Source organism: Hirundo rustica, chromosome 3 (genome assembly GCF_015227805.2).
Source record: "Hirundo rustica isolate bHirRus1 chromosome 3, bHirRus1.pri.v3, whole genome shotgun sequence".
NCBI lineage: Eukaryota > Metazoa > Chordata > Aves > Passeriformes > Hirundinidae > Hirundo > Hirundo rustica.
The window spans coordinates 19,055,170-19,078,950 of record NC_053452.1 but is presented as its reverse complement, the minus strand read 5'-3'; the positions used below and the strand labels follow the sequence as shown (position 1 = coordinate 19,078,950).

Sequence of the window (23,781 nt, the reverse complement as noted above, 5' to 3'; positions counted from 1 at the left end):
CCTGGCTCAGCTTTGAACCATTCCTGCATGTTCCAGCACGGGATCCCAGGGAGAGGAGATTACCTCTCCAGTTCCCTGCCTCAAGAAGCTGTAGAGCGCAATGAGGTCACTGCTCAGCTTCCTTTTCTCCAAATTAGACAAGTCCAAAGTCCTCAACCCATCTTCCTAGCACATTCCTCCCAGTACTGTTACTAAACTTCCAAATGAAAATACACACATTTAGGATGCTAACAGGATTCCATTGACTTTTTCCCATCCCTGGTGCCTAGTTTTCTGTTGCCAAAAGTTTGTCCATGGGAGATATCAAAACTCCCTGTTACTTTTGTGGAGTAGGTTAATAAAGTTTAATATTGATTTAATAGCAGAAAAGAAGTGGGTGAAATGCTGGCTTAGGTAAGTATATAGGGTTTGCCCCGCTCTGTGGGGTTTTATCCAGTGGGCATGCTTACAGTTTTATGCTAAATTTAAATCAGGCAGAGCAAGAATCACTCAGAAAATGATTTTATTGTTAACACCTTCCTTACAATTGCTTTCCTCACAGAAAGTCAATCTTATTTGCTCCTATCTGTGAAAATAGAGCAGATGCTCAGTTGGAATTGAAGAGGTATGTAAGAACACAGGAAAAGCAGATAAGCTCTTTTATAAAGCTTGGTGTCTCAACTGTAAAATTGCCAACTGTGAATTGACATCTGTAATACAGTTGCCAAATAGTGTCTGCTAAGTTGCATTTTGCTTAATTTTAAGCAAAAGAATATGTACAACATTAAGAAAAGCTGCAACATTGACATTTCACGCATTTTAATGGGATGAAATAGCAGTTAGTTTCAGATCATTTCACCCTGCTAATGTAGACATTAAAAGATATAAAGTCTTTTGGTATTATTCATTGATATTTTATGTGGGGGGAAAAACCCCATGAAAACTAGATTCATTCTTCTTGGTTTTAATAAAGCCTTAAAAAGCATCTTACTAGAAAACTGAATTCTTTTTCTCCTTTACTTCATTTTGCTGTTGCCCTGCTCCTTAGAGATGTAAACAAGCAAAGCTAAGCTCAGACGAATACAGTGAACACTGCATGTTTAAAAAATATCTAGATATTGATATATCATTATTAAAATAATGGAAAACTGCTCATCACAGCAAACAAATTAAATTGGGAGGCTTATAAAAACTTGTTTGGCAACTTAATCTGTTGGATTCATTGAGTGATTGTTAAAATGATAGAGTACATAGGTGTTGTATCTGATATAACAGCAAAAGCCAGCTTGATATTTAGGAGCAATTCAAATTGTTCTCTTGGGTCAATGACATTCTGAAAACATGAGGATTTTCTTCCTGTGCAGGGATTTAGTTTGTATTGTGTGTTCTGATGGAGAATGTACAATATGATGCATATCTCATTCTATCCTGCAGGGATTTAGCTTATCCAGGAGTATAATAATGACAAAAAGCTATGTTTTATCACTTCTGGTAACGAGATCTACCAACAAAGGGAATAGTTTCCCTCTGGCAAAGTAAAGCATTGAAGTTTAACACCTCATAATCCTTGGACAGGAGAGTCTTTTTTTTTTTTTTCAGTAAATACAGCTATTTATTGTAACCTACCATTTTTTACTCCAGTGAATCTTTAAGTGAAAAGCAAGAGTGCAAAATGGATGTGGTGTCCTGTGCAGGGCCAGGAGCTGGACTTCAGTGATCCTGATGGGTTCCTTCCATCTCCGGATATTCCATGACTCTATATTGTGTAAATCCTTTATGATAAATATCAGTAAGCTGTACATTTAATTTCAAATTTTTGTGCAGCTCAGCACCAAAATGACAGTGCTGGATTTCATTGCTGGGAGAGCAGCTTCTGCTTCCCTTAGCCCTGTCTCCCAGGAATGAAGCAGAGGAGAAGTTTCACAGTTAGCCAGTGCTGTTTGTTGTTTCCTTACACCTGAAAACAGGGCACAGCAAACCCGGGCAGTGCCTTTGTGCTGCCCCATGTCAGGCTGGTAGGCATTAATTTCAGCTAAAAGTCTGACTGGCTTATTGTTCCTCCAAGGGAAAAAAGAGGAAAAGCCCTTCTATATGCAAGTTCCAGTCTCCACGTCTGCACATGGTGAAATAGAAATTAATTGCAGCTAAGTGAAATTCCGTAAGTCAGTAATCAAATGTTTAGTCAGGGAAATATCCAGAACTGTAGTAGGAATCTTAGGAAGATAATGTTTGGATAAGTTAGTACAAAGATATGATTTGGAATGTGTTGATGCTTTTTAACTGACTCAAAAAAAACCCCAACCCACATTACTGTCAGTGTAAGCAGGGATGTTCCTATGTAAAATCATATTAATGTCTCTTTCAACCTCTTAGGTTATTGACAGCTGCCTTTTTAACACTTTTTTTGAAATGGTGGGTGCTTCGCAACAGCTAGAAAACTCTTCAAAGTATCCTTCAAAGCACAGCCTGTTTTCCTAATTTTCTATTTCATGGCTGTGTTTTGCAGGGTTTCTTGCACCCACTAAGGAAGCAGCAAGCACTGATTCCTTGGGGTGTGAGGCCAAGGGGTAGCTTACATTGATACCTTTCTCACAACTGAGGTTTGTGAAGAAAGCCTGAAAAAGAATGTCTTGGAGTATTGAGATGCTTTTATTGTTCTCTGACACATTCAGGTTCGTATTTCCCTGAAATGCTTTAGATTAATGAAACACGCTGCATATGAAGTAAATCAGCCACAGTGTTACTATGAAGTCCCATGCTGAGGAGCATGTTTGGAAATACTGCTTTGTGCCACGTGATGTCCAGGTGACTTGAAGGTTATGAACTAGATCTAATAATACATAGGATTTCCAAAAGCTCGTTTTCCAGTGTGATGCTTGAAATTAGGACCAAACTCCCCTCTCTGATATACCCTATTAACTTCCACGAGAAAACTCGTTCAGTGCCGTAATCAAAAGGAGACTTTGGCTTCCATGGATTGTCAGATTGAAAAATACGTAAAGCAATCATTTTTTATACCTGTGAACTGCTCCTATTCAAGTAGGTTTGTACACAAAGGAGCAAAGGTTTTCTACTACCTCACTGTTCAAAATACTGGTAGAAACACTCAGGTGAAGTGCTTTTTTAGGCTGGGTAGGTGAATAATTAGAGCTGTAGTAGTCCAGTCCAAAGCTGATCGATCCTCCTGATACTCAGGTATTTCCTAGAGTAAACTTGCTGGTATTACAGCAGCCTTTTTCAAAGACACCATTCCTCCTTTTCAGCATGTTACACAGAAGCATGCTGGGCATTCAAAATGCATTTCATACTGAGAAACATCTGGGGGTTTTAACCAATCTATTTATCTTTTCTTTATGTATTTCTTAATTGTGTGATGTTCAGACAAAACTTGCCACTAGGAAAGGACAGGATGAAGCAAAGCATGTGTTGAGCAGGGTCTGACACACACAGTAAATTGTGCTAGAACAGATCCTGTCCTTTTCTTCCTCTCTCCTTCTTCCCCTCTTGATGCAAAGTGTTTGTTAGATTTTAATCAGTGACTGTAGTTTGTGCAGTAACTTGGTTGTGCTGGTCTTGTCACAAACAACTGTGATTGGCACTTTTTGCTATCAGACTTGTGAGAACCAAGTACAAAGGTAATTTAATACACAGATCAACTTGGCTTTTGTCCCAGCAAAAGAGTGGAATTCACCATTTCTTTCTCATGAAAACTGATGAGGACTCTTTTGTCCACTTTTTTTTTGTTGGAGGCTGATGGTGTTACTTAAACTGGCTCAATGAAAGTATAATACTTCAAAAATTAGATACAGCAACATTAAATAAGTGGGAAAGCTCTGGTTTTGCCATGCATTTCTGTATTTTGGAGCATAACTAAAGAATTTTGGGGCATAGTTTTCAGGGATAGCTTTTCCTATTGACCAATATAATAGAGTCATCACAACAGCTGCAAGGGATTGGTTACACTGCTGGAATTCACCCGGGTGTACCCAGGTTTTTTGACTGCCTGCTTTTCAAAACAAAACAGTTTGATAGCAGGTGTGACCTTTAACCCTCCCTAACTTTGAAGAACTTAATCATCATCATTTGTTCAGCACTGAATATATTTTGCAGGTGGAGGAAACAGAGGGAAATGTAGTTTGGTTTTGATGGGACAGGAGGTGGATGAGGAACGATTGTGTGTTGGTATTTTTACCCACTTTGTGTAAAACAAATTAGGCAAATTTAATTTTAAAGTAGCCCCCGTGCAGAAGAAAACAATTTTACCTGCTAATATAAACTGGAATTGTCATAGAAACCTTTATACAAGTCAGCATAAATACAAAGCCTGTACTAATCATTGTTGGGTGGCTCTACTTGTGCCAAAGCATTGTCTGGTATTGTTATTCACAGCAGAGCCCATTGTGACGCAGACAAAAACAAGTGACTGAATATATGTGGAAATTCAGATCTTTACAAACGAAAGCTAAAAATTCATATTTGAATCACCTTACTAACAGTAAATACATCTGTTTATATTTCTCTCCCATCAGTAAACCCAGGAGTCTGTGCTGCAGTTAAAAAAATTGTTATTCCCCACACTGTGGCTTTGCCCTCTTTTCCATGCAGTTGTGAAGGCACATTCAGCATGTGCTCTGCCTTGGCTCATCAAAGGGACTGTCTGTTTAAGCATTTCTCCTCATCCAGAGTCCTGTTACTGCTCATTTCAGATTCAAGCTGAGTGAGTTTTGACTTCAGTACCTGGTTTCTGATCCTCCATTCTAGCCTGAGTTGGGAAAAGTTGGTTTTGTGGTTGAGGCTGTAGATCAGACAACGAGCAGTCCCCCAAGCCTGCTGTGACTTCTTTTCAGTCTCGGGGAATTTACTGTTTAAAGTCGTTTCAGAACTCACTTCAGTTGGGTTTCTCTACATTCTGGCTGCTGGTGAGTCTGTTGTAGTGCTACCAGAAGTTTTTAGCACCAGTTGGAAAACTGGGTATGTTCAATACCTCTGGAAGTCAGATTTGGGCACCTAGTCTGAAGGTTGGTGACATTTCATAAATGTAATCTTTTGTGGCTACATTCAGCAGAGAATCTTTGTCTGTACCTTTCCTTATTCCTTGAGTTACTCTACAGCTGCAGATTGGTTATTCTGCTTTTCTCCAAATTCCTTGTGGCTGAAAGGAGCAAATATTACTCCTGTGTAGCAGTAAACAACTCTTAGTACTTTGAAGAACAGCACATTTCATTTCTGTTTAGTGGATTATTTCTATGTAGTGGATTAAGTTTTTCTGAAAATCTCTGAGGAGTCTGAAGTTTGTACTGTTTATGTGAAAGCACACAAAGCTATGCTTCTGGCAACCTCAGTGTGATGTTACTAAGCCGTACCTGCTTCTTAACTCAGTGCTTTGCATACTTTTTTAAAGAAGTAATATCAAGTGTGTCCTTGGTGGTAAAACAAATCCATAACTTAACTGAAGCTGTGGTACGGTTACAACTTCAGACTGATTTTATGTCACATTCTTGAAATGACCTGCAGATTCTTCATGAGGTTTTTTTTTTAAGTGAAATTTATGTGAATCTTGCTGGTCCAGTAGCTAAGAAATTGATGTGCCCACTGAACAGTGTTAGATAAGAATAATTTTCACTTGGGTTTGCTGTCGCCTCTTCAAAATAATATACTTTATATTAGTTTTTTAAAAAGTAATAAAAACGTGCATAAAAATATTTTATAGAGGTATCCTATGTCATTCTACTTCATGTATTATGGCAAGACAGAATTTATGGCCAAAATAATGTTTTTTAATGGAAATTACAAAGGACAAGTATGAAGTTTTCGGAATTGCTGTCAGAACACGGTGTTGTGGTTGTCTGTTTCTGTCATATGCAAACTTTGTCGTGATTTTTAATAGTATTTAATTTTTAGCATATTAGTTTATTTTGTCTCTTGTTGAAAACTGGAAAAGCCTCTCGAATAGTAATCCCAAAAATCAGCTGCATAAAATTCCACTTTTGAAAACCCAGCTGTCTGTAGCTGTAATTATTCTCTGAACTACTTGTTTGCAAAGACTCAATTGAGTATGATTGTGGGCCTTTCAAAAGAATTCATATCCTAAAATATCTGATTTTTATAATTTATTTGCTTACCCATATATGAGAATAATTAAACAAATTGGTGTGTGCCTGCATATTTCATGCATTCTCAACTACTCTCTTTTTTTCTCTTCTTTCAGGCCAGCCAGACCATTCAAGTTACCAAAAAGGTAAGGAGCAGTGCTGTCATCGCTGAGGTTTGAGGAATTATAAAGGTGGTAGATGAGGTGATGGCAAAGCTTTTATTCCCCATACAAAGCAAGAATAAGGAATATTCAAAGAAAATAATAAACATTCAAATAAAATCAGATTTTAAAAGTATTTCTTTGGGCAGTGGGTAGTAAGTAAACTTCTGCAGCTGCCATGGGAAACCAGGGAGGCAGATAGTATCAGCAAGGTCAAACAACATTTAGAAGAATTGATCTGCAGTGGGTCAATAAACACTGAAACAAGGAGCCAGGGCCAAGTTCTTTAACATCCCTAATAACACATCTGTGAATCCTGGGGGGGCAGGAAGGGGAGAGAACATGCAGGATATCCAAACTCAGGCTCTATTTACAGACAGAAAAGCAGTCTCCTCATTAGTACGAGGCCAGAATTTAAAAATCTATGCAGATTCCAATGCTTCTTGTTTTCCAGCTATTTTAGGGCATTTTATTACAATCTCTGCCTGGGTACTCCATGCCTCAGTACTTTTTTGATTAAGGATTGCTCTGAGAAGTAGCTTGGTTGTATCATCAGTAGTGATAAACAACCTTTACAGTCAAGTTCAGAAAATTTCATCATAGTAGTTTTTACTTCCTCCCCATGCAATCTAGAACACGGTTTGGATTGTATAGGCAGAGCATTCCATCTAAAACTGTCAGTGCATCAGAATGGCAGCAAGAGACCATCTCAAGTGAAAATGCATTAAAAACACAATACATCTTTAGGATTTGCTTTCAGTAAAGAGCAGGCCTCTTTTTTAAGTGTCTGTTTTGAGTTACAGAACTCTGTGTGTTGATATGATTTGGGTCACACAAGTGTCTGTTGTTCATAGTGACCTTTTTACAACACAGAAACTATATATGGTACATTTCTGTGTCTGTATGAGCCTGAGGAGTGGTTGAGCCTGAGGACATCTGTATGTAGGAGCTGAACTGAAAAGTTTGTTACTAAACCACATATTATGCTTAAAATAGGAAACTAACCTAAACATTCTCTTTTTTACCTTCTCCTTTTGAAGAAAACATTGGAAGTCTGGGATCACCTTTGGACAAATTGCTTGATAACAGTGGTGCTTTTAGTGGTGCTAAATATAGATTGAATTACTGTATCTCCTAAGCATTTTGAATTACTTAAAACATGGGTTTAAGAAAACAACTAAAACCAAACCTTTTTTAGGTGTGTGAAAAACATCAGGAGAACATAAATTATTGAAAGCTATATGCTTTTTAATGGTACATAGCTAGCTAAAATTAGTACCATTCTAACAGACTGAAAATGGTAAAGTGGCATAAAATGTGGTATTTCACTCAGTGTCTCAGACTTACGTGAGTTCATCATTCAGTGCTGGAATAGTTTGGCTGAAACAAATACAAGAAGGTATAAGTGTGGCTATATGTCTAGATCATTGCATAATCAAAAAATAGTTTTAACTAGGCATCCAGAAGTGGGAGGTTTTACCCTGATTTAGAAAAGTACTAAAGGATGTGCTTAGCACTAAGGATATCCTTTCTGAATGTGATTCCTCCACTGAGGATTTGATTTAAGCATTTTCCCCTTGGACTCCGGCATTTTCAGGCAAGTGGTTGTTTATGCCCAATCTGTCAGGGTGGTGGCTTCCTCCTCACGGAGGAAAAAAATGTAACTAAACTCATGTTATAGCTTTTTAATGGGTAAAAATTAAAAAACCTGCCATCTCTGTAGCCATGTACTTTCGGTTGGGGTTGAGGCTGGTTTTAGGCAACTTGGTTGGAGCTAGAGCCCTCAGCAGCACTAAATAATGCTCAGACAGGTAAAATTAAAAACAGAGTGGTCTGTCCTTTTGTCAGCCCAGGCCAGGTGTACTTATCTGAATTTCAGTATGTGGTAAAGAAAGAACACAAATTTGCAGGTGTAAACAAGCACTTCACTGTTTCGTGTATGTGGCTTATTATCACATTAAACACTTAGGGCAGAGTTTCTTTTACAGCTGAAAGAATTTACCCAATTTAAGAGTGCTCAGCTGAGAATGGAACTGTAGAGACAACATGTCAAAGTGGTAAATCTGGCACTAGTGATGAATAGGAAAATAAATCTTTTGGGTATAACTTTTATGACTTCAGAGCAAATGTCTGTAATGGCCAGTCAGTCTAGCTTGGTGTTTAGAAAAACATTTAGTCTTATAAATAGGAAAATTCTATTAGGTCATTTACTTCCCTTCACTTCTACTTTGTACAATTGCTCATTTGGCAAGCTGCCTCTTTGTGATTGACTTTAATGAAAACTTTGACTTCAGATTGCTTTTCAAGCTTTTGCTAATTAACCTCTTATATGAGCATGTCAGAATTATTCCATGTTTGCTTAATGGGAAATGGAGAAACACCCAGTGCTTTGGATTTCCTTGCTCCTCAAAGCTCTGCTTAGACCCCTAGAGATGCCTCTTTCCACATGCTATGGAAAAACAGGAATAAGCTTGCTTATGCCATTGATTTTGCAGTCAGAACACTGGGAACCCGCTGCTGGAGTGGGGAGATGGACAATCCCTCCCTTCTTGGCAGCAGGACAGAAAATTTCAGTCAAGCTGATAATTGTATTCTGATGAATTAGCAGGTTGCTCTTAAAACTGAAGAAGGGCCATAATCTTTTAAGACAGTTGAAATAAGTAAAGGAGCTCTCTGCTATAAATTTTCACGTTGTGCTGCTTGCAAATTGAGGAGGAAATAAGAGTGGAGATCTTCGTGATCAATATTTAATGTGTACAGAGGCCATTCGTATAGAGGGATTCATAGCCTGTAATTACTTTTCTAATGCTTTTATGGGACTTCCTATACTCTCTTTACTCCCAATATTAGACAGTGTTGCTTTTGAAACGTAAACTCTATGAATTCAAGTCTTTATTGTAAGACAGATCATTTAGAAATTAAGATTTCTTGATTTCACTTAATTTTCTGAACATTTCTCTTGAATGAACAAAAATAAAAATATTTCACAAAAAAAAAAAGAAAATTAGGTTTGCATATAACAATTCTTCCACTTATAAAATTTAGAATAAACTAGGTGTTAAAATCAAAGGATGAATGTTACGCTGTGAGACTAGATGTTTAATGTTGGTCAGTTTATGTATCATGCTGCCAACCCCTTGCATCTTTGAGCTACAACAAATTTCATGGATCGTGAGCTTGTCGGGTTTAAATATTTTTTAATGACTATTTTAAAAATGGAGGAAATGTTTTCTTTGGGTTCTACTTTAAAACAGATCTGTTTCTTTCTTGGATTTTTTTCCTTTAAAATGCTTCATCTTAAAAAAGCCCAAGTAGTGATGTTTTTTCTCTCATTAAATTTTCGACAAAGCATCTTTTCCTAGTGGTTCCCAATCATGGATAAGCTTGCATTTTTGTCAGAATCCTGGGAAGAAAGAATAGGCTGACCTGAAAAGCTCTGTAGAGAGGTATGGATTAGTTCTGCGTGCAGCTTTCCTCGCTGTAGCACCTCTCCCTGCTCCTCTCCCGTAGCTACGCCGCGCTCATCGCCGACTGGCCCGTGGTGGTCCTGGGCATGTGCACTGTGCTCATAGTGGTGTGTGCACTCGTGGGAATATTAGTTCCAGATCTTCCAGATTTCTCTGATCCACTGCTGGTAAGTCAATATTAATCAGTTGTACTGTCAAACAAGCATTTGTTTGTTTGCTGTTTTCTCCAGCAGAACCAGTAAACAGCAAATGCATGTACAGCAATTGAATCTTGACACTGGAGCAACAAATGATAATACAAAGCTGCAGCTGCCATCAGAGAATGTTACCCACTAGTTTCTATTCCCCCTGCATTTTGCTAAGGTCATGTGTCCTTTAACAGAGCTGCTTCAGATTGAATAATGAAAATTCATCCCAGTTTTAATGTACAGCACAGACCACATGTTCTAAATCAGGTTTCAAAGAAGGAAGGCCAGGATCTGTTAAAGGAGAAGGAATTCTGAGGGCCTTCTGGGGATAGTGATGGCCATATTGAAAGGCTAAAAGTAATTTTTATCAGATTCTGTGAAACATTGCACTCATTTTTTACTTTTCATGAATTGTCTTAAGCATGAGTAGCTTTCAGGATTTTTTATTGAAAATATAGTATTAAATTATTACCCTCAAATGAAAATAAACTCTTCCTGTAAGTTATTGTTATTTGTATAGTATGTGTATCTGTACATATCCATATTTAATGGATATTTCTTGAAAATAGCCAGGTTGTTAAAATTGTTTCAAAGTCACTTTGAAAATTATTTAAATATTTGCTTTATTCTTGGAGAGACAGAGAAGAAATACTTGACAGTTTTTAATCATATTTAATGAATAAAAAGTGATAATTGAGATACAGAAGAGGACTTTGTAGAATGTTCTTCCTCTGTAAACCAAGTGGTGAACATTTGGTGGACTAAATCATCATCTCTTCTCAGGGAGAGCAGCAGGACGTGCAAGAATTCTTAATCCCTCGTCACTCTCTACATTGGGTCATTATTTTGTCTGACTTGTCATAAAGCATTTTACCTCTAAAAGTAGATGCCTGGAGTAATTATGCTTCATAATGAAAACTATCCATCACTTTCATCGTGTTTCTGCTCTCCCATTTGAGCTGAAGAATGAGAAGCATTAATGGAATTTTGTGCTTCTCTCCCCTTAGGGTTTTGAACCCAGAGGGACGGCCATAGGACAGAGATTGGTCACATGGAACAACATGGTGAAAAACACAGGGTACAAAGCAACACTTGCAAACTATCCTTTCAAATACGCAGATGAGCAAGCTAAAAGGTAAGGCTTTATAGTAAAAAGGCATTTTGTTTTATTGGTGGTTTTGTACCTACGTCGTGCTTTCACCAGTACCCTCTGAAGTTAATACATTTACTGCCACTGATTTCAATAAATACAGAATCTAATATTCTACAGTTCTTAAGGCCTTTCATATCAGGCTAGATATTTCCCATTGCAAGCTTTCTTGAAAAAATGTATGATTTTACTTTTCTCTATGGATATTTTTGGTACTGGACTCAATATCCTTTCATTTGAAGTCTCTTAATTTAAAGAAAAAATTAAACTACTGTTTTGGTTTTTGTATACCAAAATCACATGGGTAAAAATATGTTTTCTCATGTGTAAGAGCTGTCAAGCTTTGTGACTTGTTTGGATGGTGCTTCTTTTAATACTTCCTTTGCTAAGGTAAAGTGAAACTCTTTATTCTGGTTTAGTCATCAGGATGACAGATGGTCAGACGATCACTATGAAAGAGAGAAGAGGCAAGCAGACTGGAACTTCCACAAGGATACCTTTTTCTGTGATATTCCAAGTAAGTGGAGAAATGATGCAAGGAAAGCTAAAAGCTTCTGACTGTTCAGAGTTTTTGAACTCTTCTGTATATTGTATGCCATATTAGGAAGATATTTTTTATTTAATATATACACACAATAAACACCATCTTTCTTCATGCAGAAATCTTGCTAAAATTGGACTGAAATGTTTCAAAGTCACTTTCAAAATTATTTAAAAATTTGTCTTCTTGGTTCTGTTCTATTGGCTCTTCCTCAGAGTAAACTGTATTTACTTGAAGTGCTTCCTTTAACTGTTTCCATTTCCTGTAAGGAATTTTATTTGTTCTTGGTAGTACTGAACATTGTAAAATCAGTATTTTGTGTGTGGCTAGAGATGTAGTCCTTAATTCACACTTGGGAAGAAGTCGTGTTTTGTCTGTGCCATTAACTTAACTTTTTATAATTAAGTTAAGTCTAAATCTTTTAGAATTAAGTCAAAATACTTTTCCTGTATATGTCCTAAAGACATCCACCAGTTATATTTTGTACAGAATGTAGGAGTTTGTTTACGAGAAATAAAAGATACACCAAAAAAAACCCCAACAAAACAAAAAACAAAACAAAACAAACAAACAAAAAAAAAAAAAAAAAAAAAAAAAAACCCCAACAAACAAACAAAAAAAACCCTAAACAAAAAACCAAAGAAAACATCCCCTTCAGAGAAAGAAATAAAAATAAAATCGCCCCACCTTAAAGCACTGTAGCCTTATGAAGCTGACTGAGTTAAACTAGAGGATAAAAAAGACAAAGTCTTTTGACTTTTTACAAAGCACACTGCAGAACTTTGATAAGTCCTGTTCTGGCAGAGAGATGTAGATCTTGCCTCTATTCATAGAAGGACCTGAGCTCTTTTGTGGCTGCTTCCACATGTGAGGACTGATAACAGAGCACAAAAACACAATAGTGAAATTATTTGTTTAGGTTACTTGGTCTAAAAGAGCAATGACCAGGGAAAACTGGGGTGAAGAACAGATTTTTATTATTTTTTTTCAATTACAGTATGATCTTACATCTAAGTGAGAGGATGGGAGCAAGGTCATCATTTCTGCTCCTGTGAACAGGACCAAATTGAGCATGTCATGAGTAAGGGAGAGGAAATGAACTCGGAACTCTGCTGAGCATTAACTCGAAGCAGAATTAACTCCTCTTATCCAGGCCACTGTTCTGCACAGTCTCACTCCTTCTTTCCTCTGCTGCTTCTGCGTAGTCTCAGTTGTGACAGTCATGAAGGAATTGCATTTCTCTGGGAAAATTTGGCAGTCCATTATGTAAAGAAAACAGGTGGTTTCCTCTTGACCCACTTCTGTCATTCCTGGTATCTTTCTTTATCTGCTCCAGGACCTCTAGTTCCCTTGATCCTAAAACATGGTTGGAGATCATGAAGCGCTGCCTCTGAGTCTTTTCATTGCAGCCTTGTGGAAGGCAATAATTCTGCAGCTTCACAGCAGTGGGAAAAATTCAGCCTTTTGGGTTTTTGGATTATTTTAATTAACGTGATAATGTTTCTTAACCCAAAGTACCATACTGTGTTAGGCAGTACTATATGTTTGTGTTTGTATATTTGTTTCCCTTCTGAGCTCTGCAGACAGATCTCACTGCCACTTAGTAATTATTTCCTTTCCTAAATCTGTCTTCTGATAAATGTGATTTAATTTGTAATTTAAGCTCCATGTGTCTGAACTGTGGAATTCTTGAAAATGGCCTCAAGGATATGCACTGCAGTCATTTGCTTCTAAAGCAAAAACATTTTTGTAGAAACAGCTTTATAATTATTATTTATATTCCCAAATGACTTACTAAATCAGCCTTTGATTACTATTATCAGTGTACTGCCATTATGCTGTGCCAAGAATTTCATAGTTTGCTGATTAGATCTTTTGATTTTTATTTGTTTGTCATATTTCAGAAGATAGTTTGGTTGAATAGAAGTCTGTAGAGCTTCTGAGTGGTACGTGGTATTGAAGATGCCATATTTACTATAAGCACTTTAAGGAAATGGAAACTTTCATGTGGAGCGTGTGTTACAGATAAACAGCTCATCTTGAAAAGGAGGTGAATTCCCATGACTCGACAAAGATTTCATGTGTGTCATTTGAGTGGTGGGATTTTGCCTCAGCCTTTGATACCAGGCCCACCCAAACAGTGAAAACCCCCTTCTGTAATTTCAGGTGATCGCTATTCACGAGTGGTGTTTACATCAACAGAAGGAGAGAATTTATGGAATTTGAATGCAATTAAGTCAATGTGCAATGTAGACAACTTGAGGGTAAGTCAGAATGGCATTTGAAACTTTGTTTTGCTGCCCACTGCCTTCCAGTAGCATATGAGAGGACTTTATGTGGTTCAGCTCCTGTCACATGGTCAGTCGGCACATACATGCAGTTAAAAAACAACTTTCAGTTTGTAGATCAGGTTATATATTGGGGAATTTCTTTGAGTTTTCTACAAATAGCATCCAGAATGGGGTAGAAGAGGGTTGCTTCAGGAAAGGACTATCTTAACTTTTACTGTGTGTTTCCTCATACAGTATTATTCCACAGAGTTTTGTTCTTGGATCCCAGCAAATAATTGCTTTTTCTTGTGTTTTCATCTCCAGGTGAACTAGCTATAATCTCATAGTATATGCAGTTTTCTCAGACACCCAGTGGATCACTCTAATTTTTTTTTTTCTTTTGTTAGTTTAGAATAGGTTGACAAATGGACAGCAAAAGAGCTTAGGTAAAATAGCTAGAAACACAGCCCAGTTAATTAGATGTGGATAATGACACTTGAAGAGTAGTACTAATTTTTTCTTTAAACTTTATCTGTAAAATATAAGCTTGTCACTTGCTTCAGTGAACTCCTTTGAACTTCTGAGTAACCATGAACTTTTAGTTCACACAGTGATGACTTTTCATGGAAATGAAGCAATATGTTTTTCATCTGTTAATACTGAACGAATTATTTCTATTTTGCTCTTCTCCAAAACAAAAATAGACAACTTCACTCATATTTCTCATCTATTTAATGAGAAATATTTTGATTATTAGATTGATCATTGGCTGTTAGACAACTGTAATAATTCTGTTTTCTCTACAACAGCCATCATTTGCTGGATTAAAATGTTGAGCTGTAGTGGAACACTGTATAATGATTCTCCCTTGGCAGTCTGCTGACAGGCATTTTGTCCTGGTTGGCCTCCCTTGGTGGAAGTGGGGTTTTATCCTCACAGGCTGCTGAAATGTTCCTTATTTCCCCATCAGAGATGATTGCACTGACAGGATGGTTCATTTGCTTTTGTCCCTTATCTCTTGCAATCGGAATGAGCCAGGTGAGCAGAGTACAGGATCTCAAGCAGCCCAATCAGTTTTGAATGAGCTGAGCTAGGGAGTGATCATATCACCAGTTCAATCAGAAGATCCAGGGGAGGATAACTTTTAACGAGGGTAAAAACTGAGCCTGAGGGAGGAGATGCTAATCTGTGCATTTAACTGTAGAAGTTTAGTCACACAGGCAGCTGATGCAGGTCGTGTAGATCATTGCAAAGCAATGCAATCTGAATTAAAAAGCATCATTCTGTTTAACAGAAGATAGTTAATTACCTCTGTAGAATATCTCTGTAATGATTGCATTACTGAGAACTTTTCCTTCTGTTCCTCCCCATCTGCTCACCTTCATAAAAAAGTATATTAAATTATATTAAAATATTTGATTGTTATCTAAATTATATAATATTAAACTAATATATAAAATCATAATTATCAAATTATATTATTATATCAAATCCCGCTATACTTTCTGAAGAAAGGATGAAACTACTACAACAAACGAGCCCCATAAAACCAGCTCTTCCTTTGAAATAAGAACACTAGAGAAAATAAAACGTTTGCTGCATCATCTACACCCACAGTTGGGTAGGAATTTATAAAGAATATTGTTGTAAATAATGTTTTTGTAGATCTTTATTTGTAAATTACTCAGGAAAAAAGTAATTGGACACCTCATCTGAGCAGAACAACAGTACATCATGGTAGCAGCATTGATTTTTAGCTAATTAGTATAGAAAACGAATGTGGTTAGGTTTTGCTAATATTGATGGACTGTGCATGTAAATTTATTATAAAAATTAGATACTCAGGGCTCAGAAAGGGATGAAGTTTTTATATAGTTCATTTTTTAAATGCTTGTTACTTACAAATAAAATTTTTAATTATTTTAACATTTTCTAGCAGTTTTTAAGTACTTCTAACACTTCTTAGAACTCACGAAGTGCTGTGCTATGTCCCACTTCTGAGTGCTAAGTTCTGCTAGCAGCCAGTCCCTAGGGAGGGAGAGGATGCTGACTTACACTGCAGCCATAACAGAAACCTCATGGCTTTGGTGACCTTCTGGTCTTACAGACTCTTTCCTGCCTGTAGTTGTTTTTGGGTTTGAGTTCACGCTTGTTTAGGGCCACAATTCTGTTGAATTAAATGGTAAAGCTTTCTGTTTTCAAAGTTGGGAAAATCAGGCACTGCTTGCTGGAAATGCAAGCCTTCAAATTTATATATTTTTCTGATGATAAGCAGGATATCAGCACCAACTAGTACTGGCTTTAGCATGGAACTAACAGCATATCCTCTATGTATTAATTGTATTCCAATCTGCTTGTAACTACTTTAACTATGGGTTTTACTGACACTTGGGGGCTCTACCCTGCAGCTGTTCAGCAGATGCTCACCCTATAATCCTCATGGAAACTTTACATACAAAATAGTTATAGAAGGTGTTCTAATTTTTTTACTACTTGGATAAGAAGAGCTTTTTTTTTTTTTTTCCCATCTGTTAATTGCAGAATGTTTTCCCTATAAACTGTAAACAGTTATTTTATAAACTTTAATGACTGTATATTATGTCTTCAGGCTGCTTCCCCAAAGCAGTGGATGTGTGATTCTCTGTCACTGCAGAGAGTCACTCAGGCAGATCTGCCCACAGATGCATGCAGGTTGCACAGTTTCATTTCCTTACTTGTTCCAAAATAAATTAAAGTGGTGCCAGTGGCAGACCAGGTCTGCAAACCCTAGAATGATCTTTCCGGTTCCTTTGGATCACCAACAAAGCCCAATGCTACAATCTATTAACATTTTACATAGTATTTTAATGAGCTATCAGGAGCTAGGTTTTGTATTTTACTTTCTGATTTCCAGCTGCCAGCTCATGTTACTTTATCTTCGGCAGCAGTTACTTTGCCCGTGAATGTTTATGGCCTGCAGCAAGTGTAGAAGAACAGTATATAAATCTCATTGTCCCATCTTGAACCTGAACACTTAGAGAAGACAATACAATCCTTTCCTCCCAGTTTGCCTATTATATCCTCATAGGACTAACCTGGAGATGTGCCATGAAAAACACAGATATGCTATTCCAGTGCTTCCTTTTATTTAGGAGGTTGTTCAGTTTTTCCTGAGTCTGCATGTGTGAGTGTTTTTATCTGGAAACAATCAAATGTGAATTATCCTGTTTTTTTGGAGTGCCAGTTTGTTATTGTTCAGAAACTGGTTGACAAAATTTGGTCCATATTAAAGCTCTTATAACTGCTGAGAGAATCCCCGAGTGTATTCTTTGGTCTGCATTATGAAGGATTGCTAATAATAAGCCTGTGCAATTCTGCTGAAGAAAAAAGAGAAAAAATTGTTTCTTTCAGATCACCTAAATTTAAAGCATACATGGACAACTGTTCCAGGGTGCACTCCACTAAAATCTGAAGCACATGGCTTTATTTATGTGACTGTATTAATATATGTTCATTCTGTGTAACTTGACCAAAAGAAAAACATATATCTTAACTATTTGAAGGACTAATTCTACTTTGTCACATAGAACATATGTGACATATATAACATACATATATCTCTCTGGTTTTTTGAGACTTTTATTCCTTGTGCTCTCCAAAGTTTGAGTTTTCTCAACTTGAGAAAATTTCCCAGATCTAACCTTGTTACTTTAGAGTTTTACTTCTGGTTTATAGTTACTTTCAGTTTGCGTAGAAGTGTCTTGTGGTTATTTTGCTAAGTCGTGCTTTTACTATCTTCAACTAAATCTGGAGTATTCTAGAAGCAAAAGAAAAATATCCCCGTAAGGGATTCATTCTCATTTAGTTCAGGAGAATCTTTAACCAGAATGTGCCGTACACCGTGGGTGCAGTGTTCAGAGGCATGACCTGTTATTTTGGGGTGCTTCTTGACAGTGGAATTATCTTGTGCTTTGGAAATCCTTCATGACATAGGGACATGCAGTGCCTGCGTGGCTGGCAGAGCTCTTTGGGGACAGTGCCTGCCAGCTCTACAAGAGCTAAAAGAGACTCGTAAAATCAGGGTTGTAGGAGAGACATCAGGTGATGGAAGTTATGGTAACCTGTCACATCCTTCCTTTCAGGTTGGTAAGTCCTTGCCTCTCCTAGGAACTTCAGGTTATGATTCCAAGCAGAATGAAACTTCACTGATGTATGGCTGATTGTTTATTCTCAGGAGTATAGCATGAGATAATAGAAGAGAGTTAACAGTTTTCAGTCTGGAAAGAAACAAAACACCTCAGTGGGTCTTCAAATAATACTCTTAACACTTCCGCCACTTCTGTGCCACTGTGACAAGCCTGTATACTGGCTGGTTTAGTCTGCTGTATGTAAGAGTATACTGATCAAAAGCAGTGCATGTGGAAATAAGAATTTAAAATGTTAATGCCAAAGGACCGTAAACTGAATTTTCATAATTGAAAGTAATTTCTTGGGTTGGGTTGGGTTGGGTTGGGTTATTTTGTTTTGTTTTGTTTTGTTACTGAATGTTTCAGACTGTTACTTTAGATTGGATTTTTCTCCCTGTCTGTCTTCATACAGATCAGATCCCATTCCCAGTTTGGTGATCTCTGCCAGCGAGCCACCGCTGCTTCGTGCTGTCCCAGCTGGACCCTGGGCAACTATATTGCTATTCTGAACAACAGGTCATCGTGTCAGAAAATTGTCGAACGGGACGTCTCTCACACCCTAAAGCTGCTTCGCACTTGTGCCAAATACTACTACAACGGGACCCTGGGGCCGGACTGCTGGGATATGAATGCCAAAAGGAAGGACCAACTCAAGTGTACAAACGTGCCTCGCAAATGTACCAAGTACAATGCTGTTTACCAGATCCTTCACTACCTAGTGGACAAGGATTTCCTAAGCCCAAAGACAGCTGACTATGTCTTACCAGCTTTAAAATACAGCATGCTCTTCTCTCCGACCGAGAAAGGGGAAAGCATGATGAGTATTTACCTAGATAACTTTGAGAACTGGAACGCTTCTGACGGTGTAACAACTGTCACAGGGATTGAGTTTGGAATAAAACATAGGTTGTTTCAAGATTACCTGTTGATGGATACTGTGTATCCTGCCATAGCCATTGTAATTGTTCTGTTAGTTATGTGTGTGTACACCAAGTCCATGTTTATCACGCTGATGACTATGTTTGCAATAATTAGTTCCTTGATTATTTCTTATTTTCTCTATCGGGTAGTATTTAATTTTGAGTTCTTTCCGTTCATGAATCTCACGGCATTGATTATCCTTGTTGGGATTGGAGCAGATGATGCTTTTGTTTTATGTGATGTTTGGAACTACACAAAGTTTGATAAACCTCATGCTGGAACCTCTGAGACAGTGAGCATCACATTGCAACACGCTGCTCTTTCCATGTTTGTCACGAGTTTTACAACCGCTGCTGCCTTCTATGCTAATTATGTCAGCAATATCACAGCAATCAGGTGTTTTGGTGTTTATGCTGGCACTGCCATTCTGGTGAATTATGTTTTGATGGTTACATGGCTGCCTGCTGTAGTTGTATTACATGAACGATATCTTCTCAATATTTTCAGTTGCTTTAAGAAGCCTCAGCAGAGGGTATACAACAACAAAAACTGCTGGACAGTGTTGTGCCAAATGTTCCACAAGATTATTTTTGCAGTCTCAGAAGCATCCAGGATATTTTTTGAGAAAGTTTTGCCATGCATTGTTATCAAATTTCGGTATATTTGGCTTTTCTGGTTCCTTGCCTTAACAATTGGTGGAGCATATATCGTGTGTGTAAATCCAAAGATGAAACTGCCATCACTGGAGCTCTCTGAGTTTCAGGTATTTAGGTCTTCTCACCCATTTGAACGATACGATGCAGAATACAAAAAACTTTTTATGTTTGAACGTGTCCACCACGGAGAGGAGCTCCACATGCCGATTACAGTAATCTGGGGTGTCACACCTGAGGATAATGGTGACCCTTTAAACCCTAAAAGCAAAGGAGAGCTGCAGCTAGATACCAGTTTTAATATCGCTAGCCCAGCTTCACAGGTTTGGATTTTACGTTTCTGTCAGAAGTTAAGAAATCAAACCTTTTTTTATCAGACAGAAGAACAAGACTTCACAAGCTGCTTCATTGAAACATTTAAGCAGTGGATGGAAAATCAAGACTGTGATGAGCCATCTCTTTACCCCTGCTGCAGCCATTGGAGCTTTCCGTACAAACAAGAAGTTTTTGAATTATGTATCAAGAGAGCTATAATGGAGCTAGAAAGAAGCACGGGGTACCATTTAGATAGCAAAACCCCAGGGCCTCGCTTTGACCTTAATGACACCATCAGGGCAGTGGTGTTGGAGTTCCAAAGCACCTACCTCTTCACACTGGCTTATGAGAAAATGCATCAGTTCTACAAAGAGGTGGACTCGTGGATTTCAAGTGAGCTTAGTTCTGCTCCTGAAGGTCTTAGCAATGGTTGGTTTGTGAGTAACCTTGAATTTTACGATCTTCAGGACAGTCTTTCTGATGGTACTCTGATTGCCATGGGCCTTTCAGTTGCCGTTGCATTTAGCGTAATGCTTCTTACAACGTGGAACATAATCATAAGCCTTTATGCAATAGTTTCAATAGCTGGAACTATTTTTGTCACTGTAGGTTCTCTGGTTCTTCTTGGGTGGGAGCTGAACGTGTTGGAATCTGTCACAATCTCGGTGGCTGTTGGCTTGTCAGTGGACTTCGCTGTTCATTACGGAGTGGCCTACCGCTTAGCCCCTGACCCTGACCGGGAGGGCAAGGTCATTTTTTCTTTAAGCCGTATGGGTTCTGCTATTGCAATGGCTGCCTTGACTACATTTGTAGCTGGGGCAATGATGATGCCCTCGACAGTGTTGGCATACACTCAGCTTGGCACTTTCATGATGCTTATAATGTGCATTAGTTGGGCTTTCGCAACGTTCTTCTTCCAGTGCATGTGCCGATGCCTTGGGCCCCAGGGCACTTGTGGCCAGATCCCACTACCAAAAAAACTGCGGTGTCATGCCTTCTCTCAGGCCTTTTCAGGAGCCCAAGGGGGCAGAAGTCAAAACAAATCACATCCTGTTAGCAAGTATCAGCTGGACTCCAGAAGTCAAAAACCAGAAATGGAGCATGAGCACTACGAGCTTGAACCTCTCGCATCACAAACTGGACTCTGTAACCCTGCGGAGAAAGTGACATATGAAGAAACTCATATCTGCTCAGAGCTCTTCAACAGCAGGCCCCAAAACTCGTGTGTGCCTATGCATCCAGCCTACAATAGTGAAGTGAGTAAAGGCATCAAAAATGTTGCTAATTCAGGTGTGCTGCAGACGTCTATTGACCAACACACCCTATGCCCGATTTTCCCTCAAAACAGGCAGTGTAGCTGTCCTGATGCATATAAGCAGGTGGCAGTGAAGTGGAGTCCACACTCCTGTCAGCAGTTAAGTGACACCTTCTGTTACCAGTGTTCTCCTTCCCCAGGGACCGTGCAGATCCAAAGCTCTGTAGCTCCCATAAATGCTTTACAGCAAGCTGCCGAGGGTTACGTGCATCCAGTCCAGCACGTCCTTCATTGCAGCTGCCTTCAGGGAAGGTTCAAAAGAACGATGACACAAAACTCTCTGCCTAAAAATTTTTTCCTCCAGTCCATGCAACAGTTCCAGGCACATCAAAGAATAAACAGGACAGAGACACATGCTCATCAAAACCCAGAGGAAAATGTAAGAACTGTTCCAAAGGTGATGAGCTCCTCACAGTTCCTCTGCCGAAATGCAGCACCTCTAATAGTGCGTTGCTCTGAATGTGAGAAGAGCATCTCAAATAACCAAAAGGAATTCTGTCAGCAGACAGACAAGTGTGACGAAAAGGGTGGTACAGAAGCAAACGGGGTGGAAAGCAAGAAAGCCTCTCTGTCAAAGCAGAAAAAGAAAGCTGAGAGCAAGATAGATCAGCGTTCTTTGCAGAATGACCGAGTTTTGAAGGCTGACCAAAATGATAAAAAACACCTGCTGACCAGGTCAGGGAGAGAGGCTCGCTCTGAGGGTTGCCATGAAAGTTCACACTGTTGTGGCAAGGCAATCGCAGTGAAGTGCAATTCTGTTGACTGTCAAATGCCAAACATTGAAGCCAATGTGCCTCCTATGTTAATGCGCCCAGAACTTTCCAATGAAAGTTTGTTAATAAAAACACTATAATAAACCTTTAATTTGGCAATCCAGTGTCTTTCTTTTAAAACTAAGTTTAAAACACTAGAAAGGAAAGTCCTGCATAAATATGAATTTTAATTTGCCTTTTGGAATGAAAAATGTATTTTATAGAACAATAACATTTATACATTTCATAAAGCCATTACATGTAGTAAAACCTGATGTTGTCCAGAATGTTTTTTTTGCTATAACTCGTAAGGTGGATTATGCTTCATTTAGGTTTTGTTCCAGGGCATTAGTGTTTGATTTCTCCATATAAACCATCTCAAGAAATAAAGCATTACAAAGAAACTCTCCCTGTTCTGAAGCCAGGGCTTGTGAGATCGATAACATTTGGGGCAGACTGAGATTGCCACATTTCCTGAGTACATAATTTGCCTTTATTCTACTGCTGCCTTGGCAGGCTTCTGCACACCTTGAAACAGCAGCAGGACTGTAACTGTGTTCTTTCAGGATTGTTTGACAGACCAGCTCTGCAGGGTAGCCTGTTTGGGGAATATTTTTAGCTATTCATCCTAACAAAATCTTAAGAAAAGCTCCTGGAGGTCCACAACATTTGCACTGCCTGTGTTGCGTTTCTGTGTATATAGTGCAGTAAAACTTTTTAAACTGCCTTTCTGGCAGGTACTGTATAGACTTCGCCATTACATACCAGAGAACACAGGTGGAAACAATAGTCAGTGAACGTTATTGACTTCTCAGTGAGACAACAAAATACAGTTTATGCAGCTGACAGATGTGTGTAAAATCAGGAGTTGTAAAATTGGACATGAAGTGCCTTGCAATACTGAACTTTTTCCCACAGAGTTAATCTGCTGTGGAGAAAGGCATAGTTCGTGCACAGGTTCTAGACTCTACTGCCAACAGTATCAGATTGTCAACTCAGAAGGCTCAGAAACATAAATTAAAGTATTGTGTTCTGAGTGCTTCTATCTGGAGAAGTTCCAAGATGAAGTTACAAATACTGAACTAAACCATGTAACCAAGATATTGGATTTCAGATGTTGTATCTGTGTAAGTACAGGGTTTAGTCACATGATAGCCGTGGCTAGTCATGGGAATACCATGGTCTTATCACTCAGGGAGAGTGGATTTGAGAGCTGGAACTGTGTAGCATGTCATAATTTCTGTGTACCTTAATGACAAATCTCTCTTCATTTCATCGCTTGGTTATGCTGATGATTTATGAGACAGAGGATGGATTTCATGGGCTGATGTGATATCAGGTACTCAGTGTGTAATGAATCACTGGAGGAAAAGCCTGGCTGATTCTATCCTAGTGTTCATGCTGAAGGCATGCAGAAGGTTCACATCATGCAACAAACCACTTTGGTTTGGCTGGGAATAGTGATGTTAGTGCTTATATGTCCCAGTGACTGGGAGAGGTTGAAATCTACAGGAAAAGCTAAATTAGTTTTACATGGTTTAAGAAGAGCATCATTCTTTCTTAGCTATAAAATAAAACTCGGTTTTAGTTGCCTTGGAACTTGTCACTCAAGTGCCTGATTTTTAGTTTAGAGCCTGATTCTTTAGTTTGTAATGAGAGCAATTCAAGGCTTTTCTGTTAATTATAAGCTAACACTTGCAGTGCTAGCAATCAAAGAAATATAGGGGAATAAGAAATAAACTGGACTGTTGCTGTTGTCCAGCTTTGTTCCTGCCCACCACACCTGCTTGAGGGTGGTTTGTCAGACCCCG

At 38.4% G+C, this 23,781-nt stretch overlaps 1 protein-coding gene across 6 annotated transcripts in view; it reads left to right on the top strand.

The window, feature by feature from the left end:
* The window catches only part of DISP1 (dispatched RND transporter family member 1), an 85,775-nt gene extending 63,634 nt beyond the window's left edge, over nucleotides 1–22,141 (top strand). For all 6 annotated transcript variants that reach the window (XM_040059428.2, XM_040059431.2, XM_040059429.2 and 3 more), the window contains 6 exons: nucleotides 6,188–6,217; nucleotides 9,743–9,866; nucleotides 10,895–11,022; nucleotides 11,457–11,554; nucleotides 13,745–13,842; nucleotides 18,427–22,141. In XM_040059428.2, coding sequence (XP_039915362.1) covers nucleotides 6,188–6,217; nucleotides 9,743–9,866; nucleotides 10,895–11,022; nucleotides 11,457–11,554; nucleotides 13,745–13,842; nucleotides 18,427–22,071 — 4,123 coding nt within the window. In that variant the 3' untranslated portion in view covers nucleotides 22,072–22,141. The remainder of the gene's footprint in view (nucleotides 1–6,187; nucleotides 6,218–9,742; nucleotides 9,867–10,894; nucleotides 11,023–11,456; nucleotides 11,555–13,744; nucleotides 13,843–18,426) is intronic.
* Nucleotides 22,142–23,781: the final 1,640 nt, after the last annotated feature.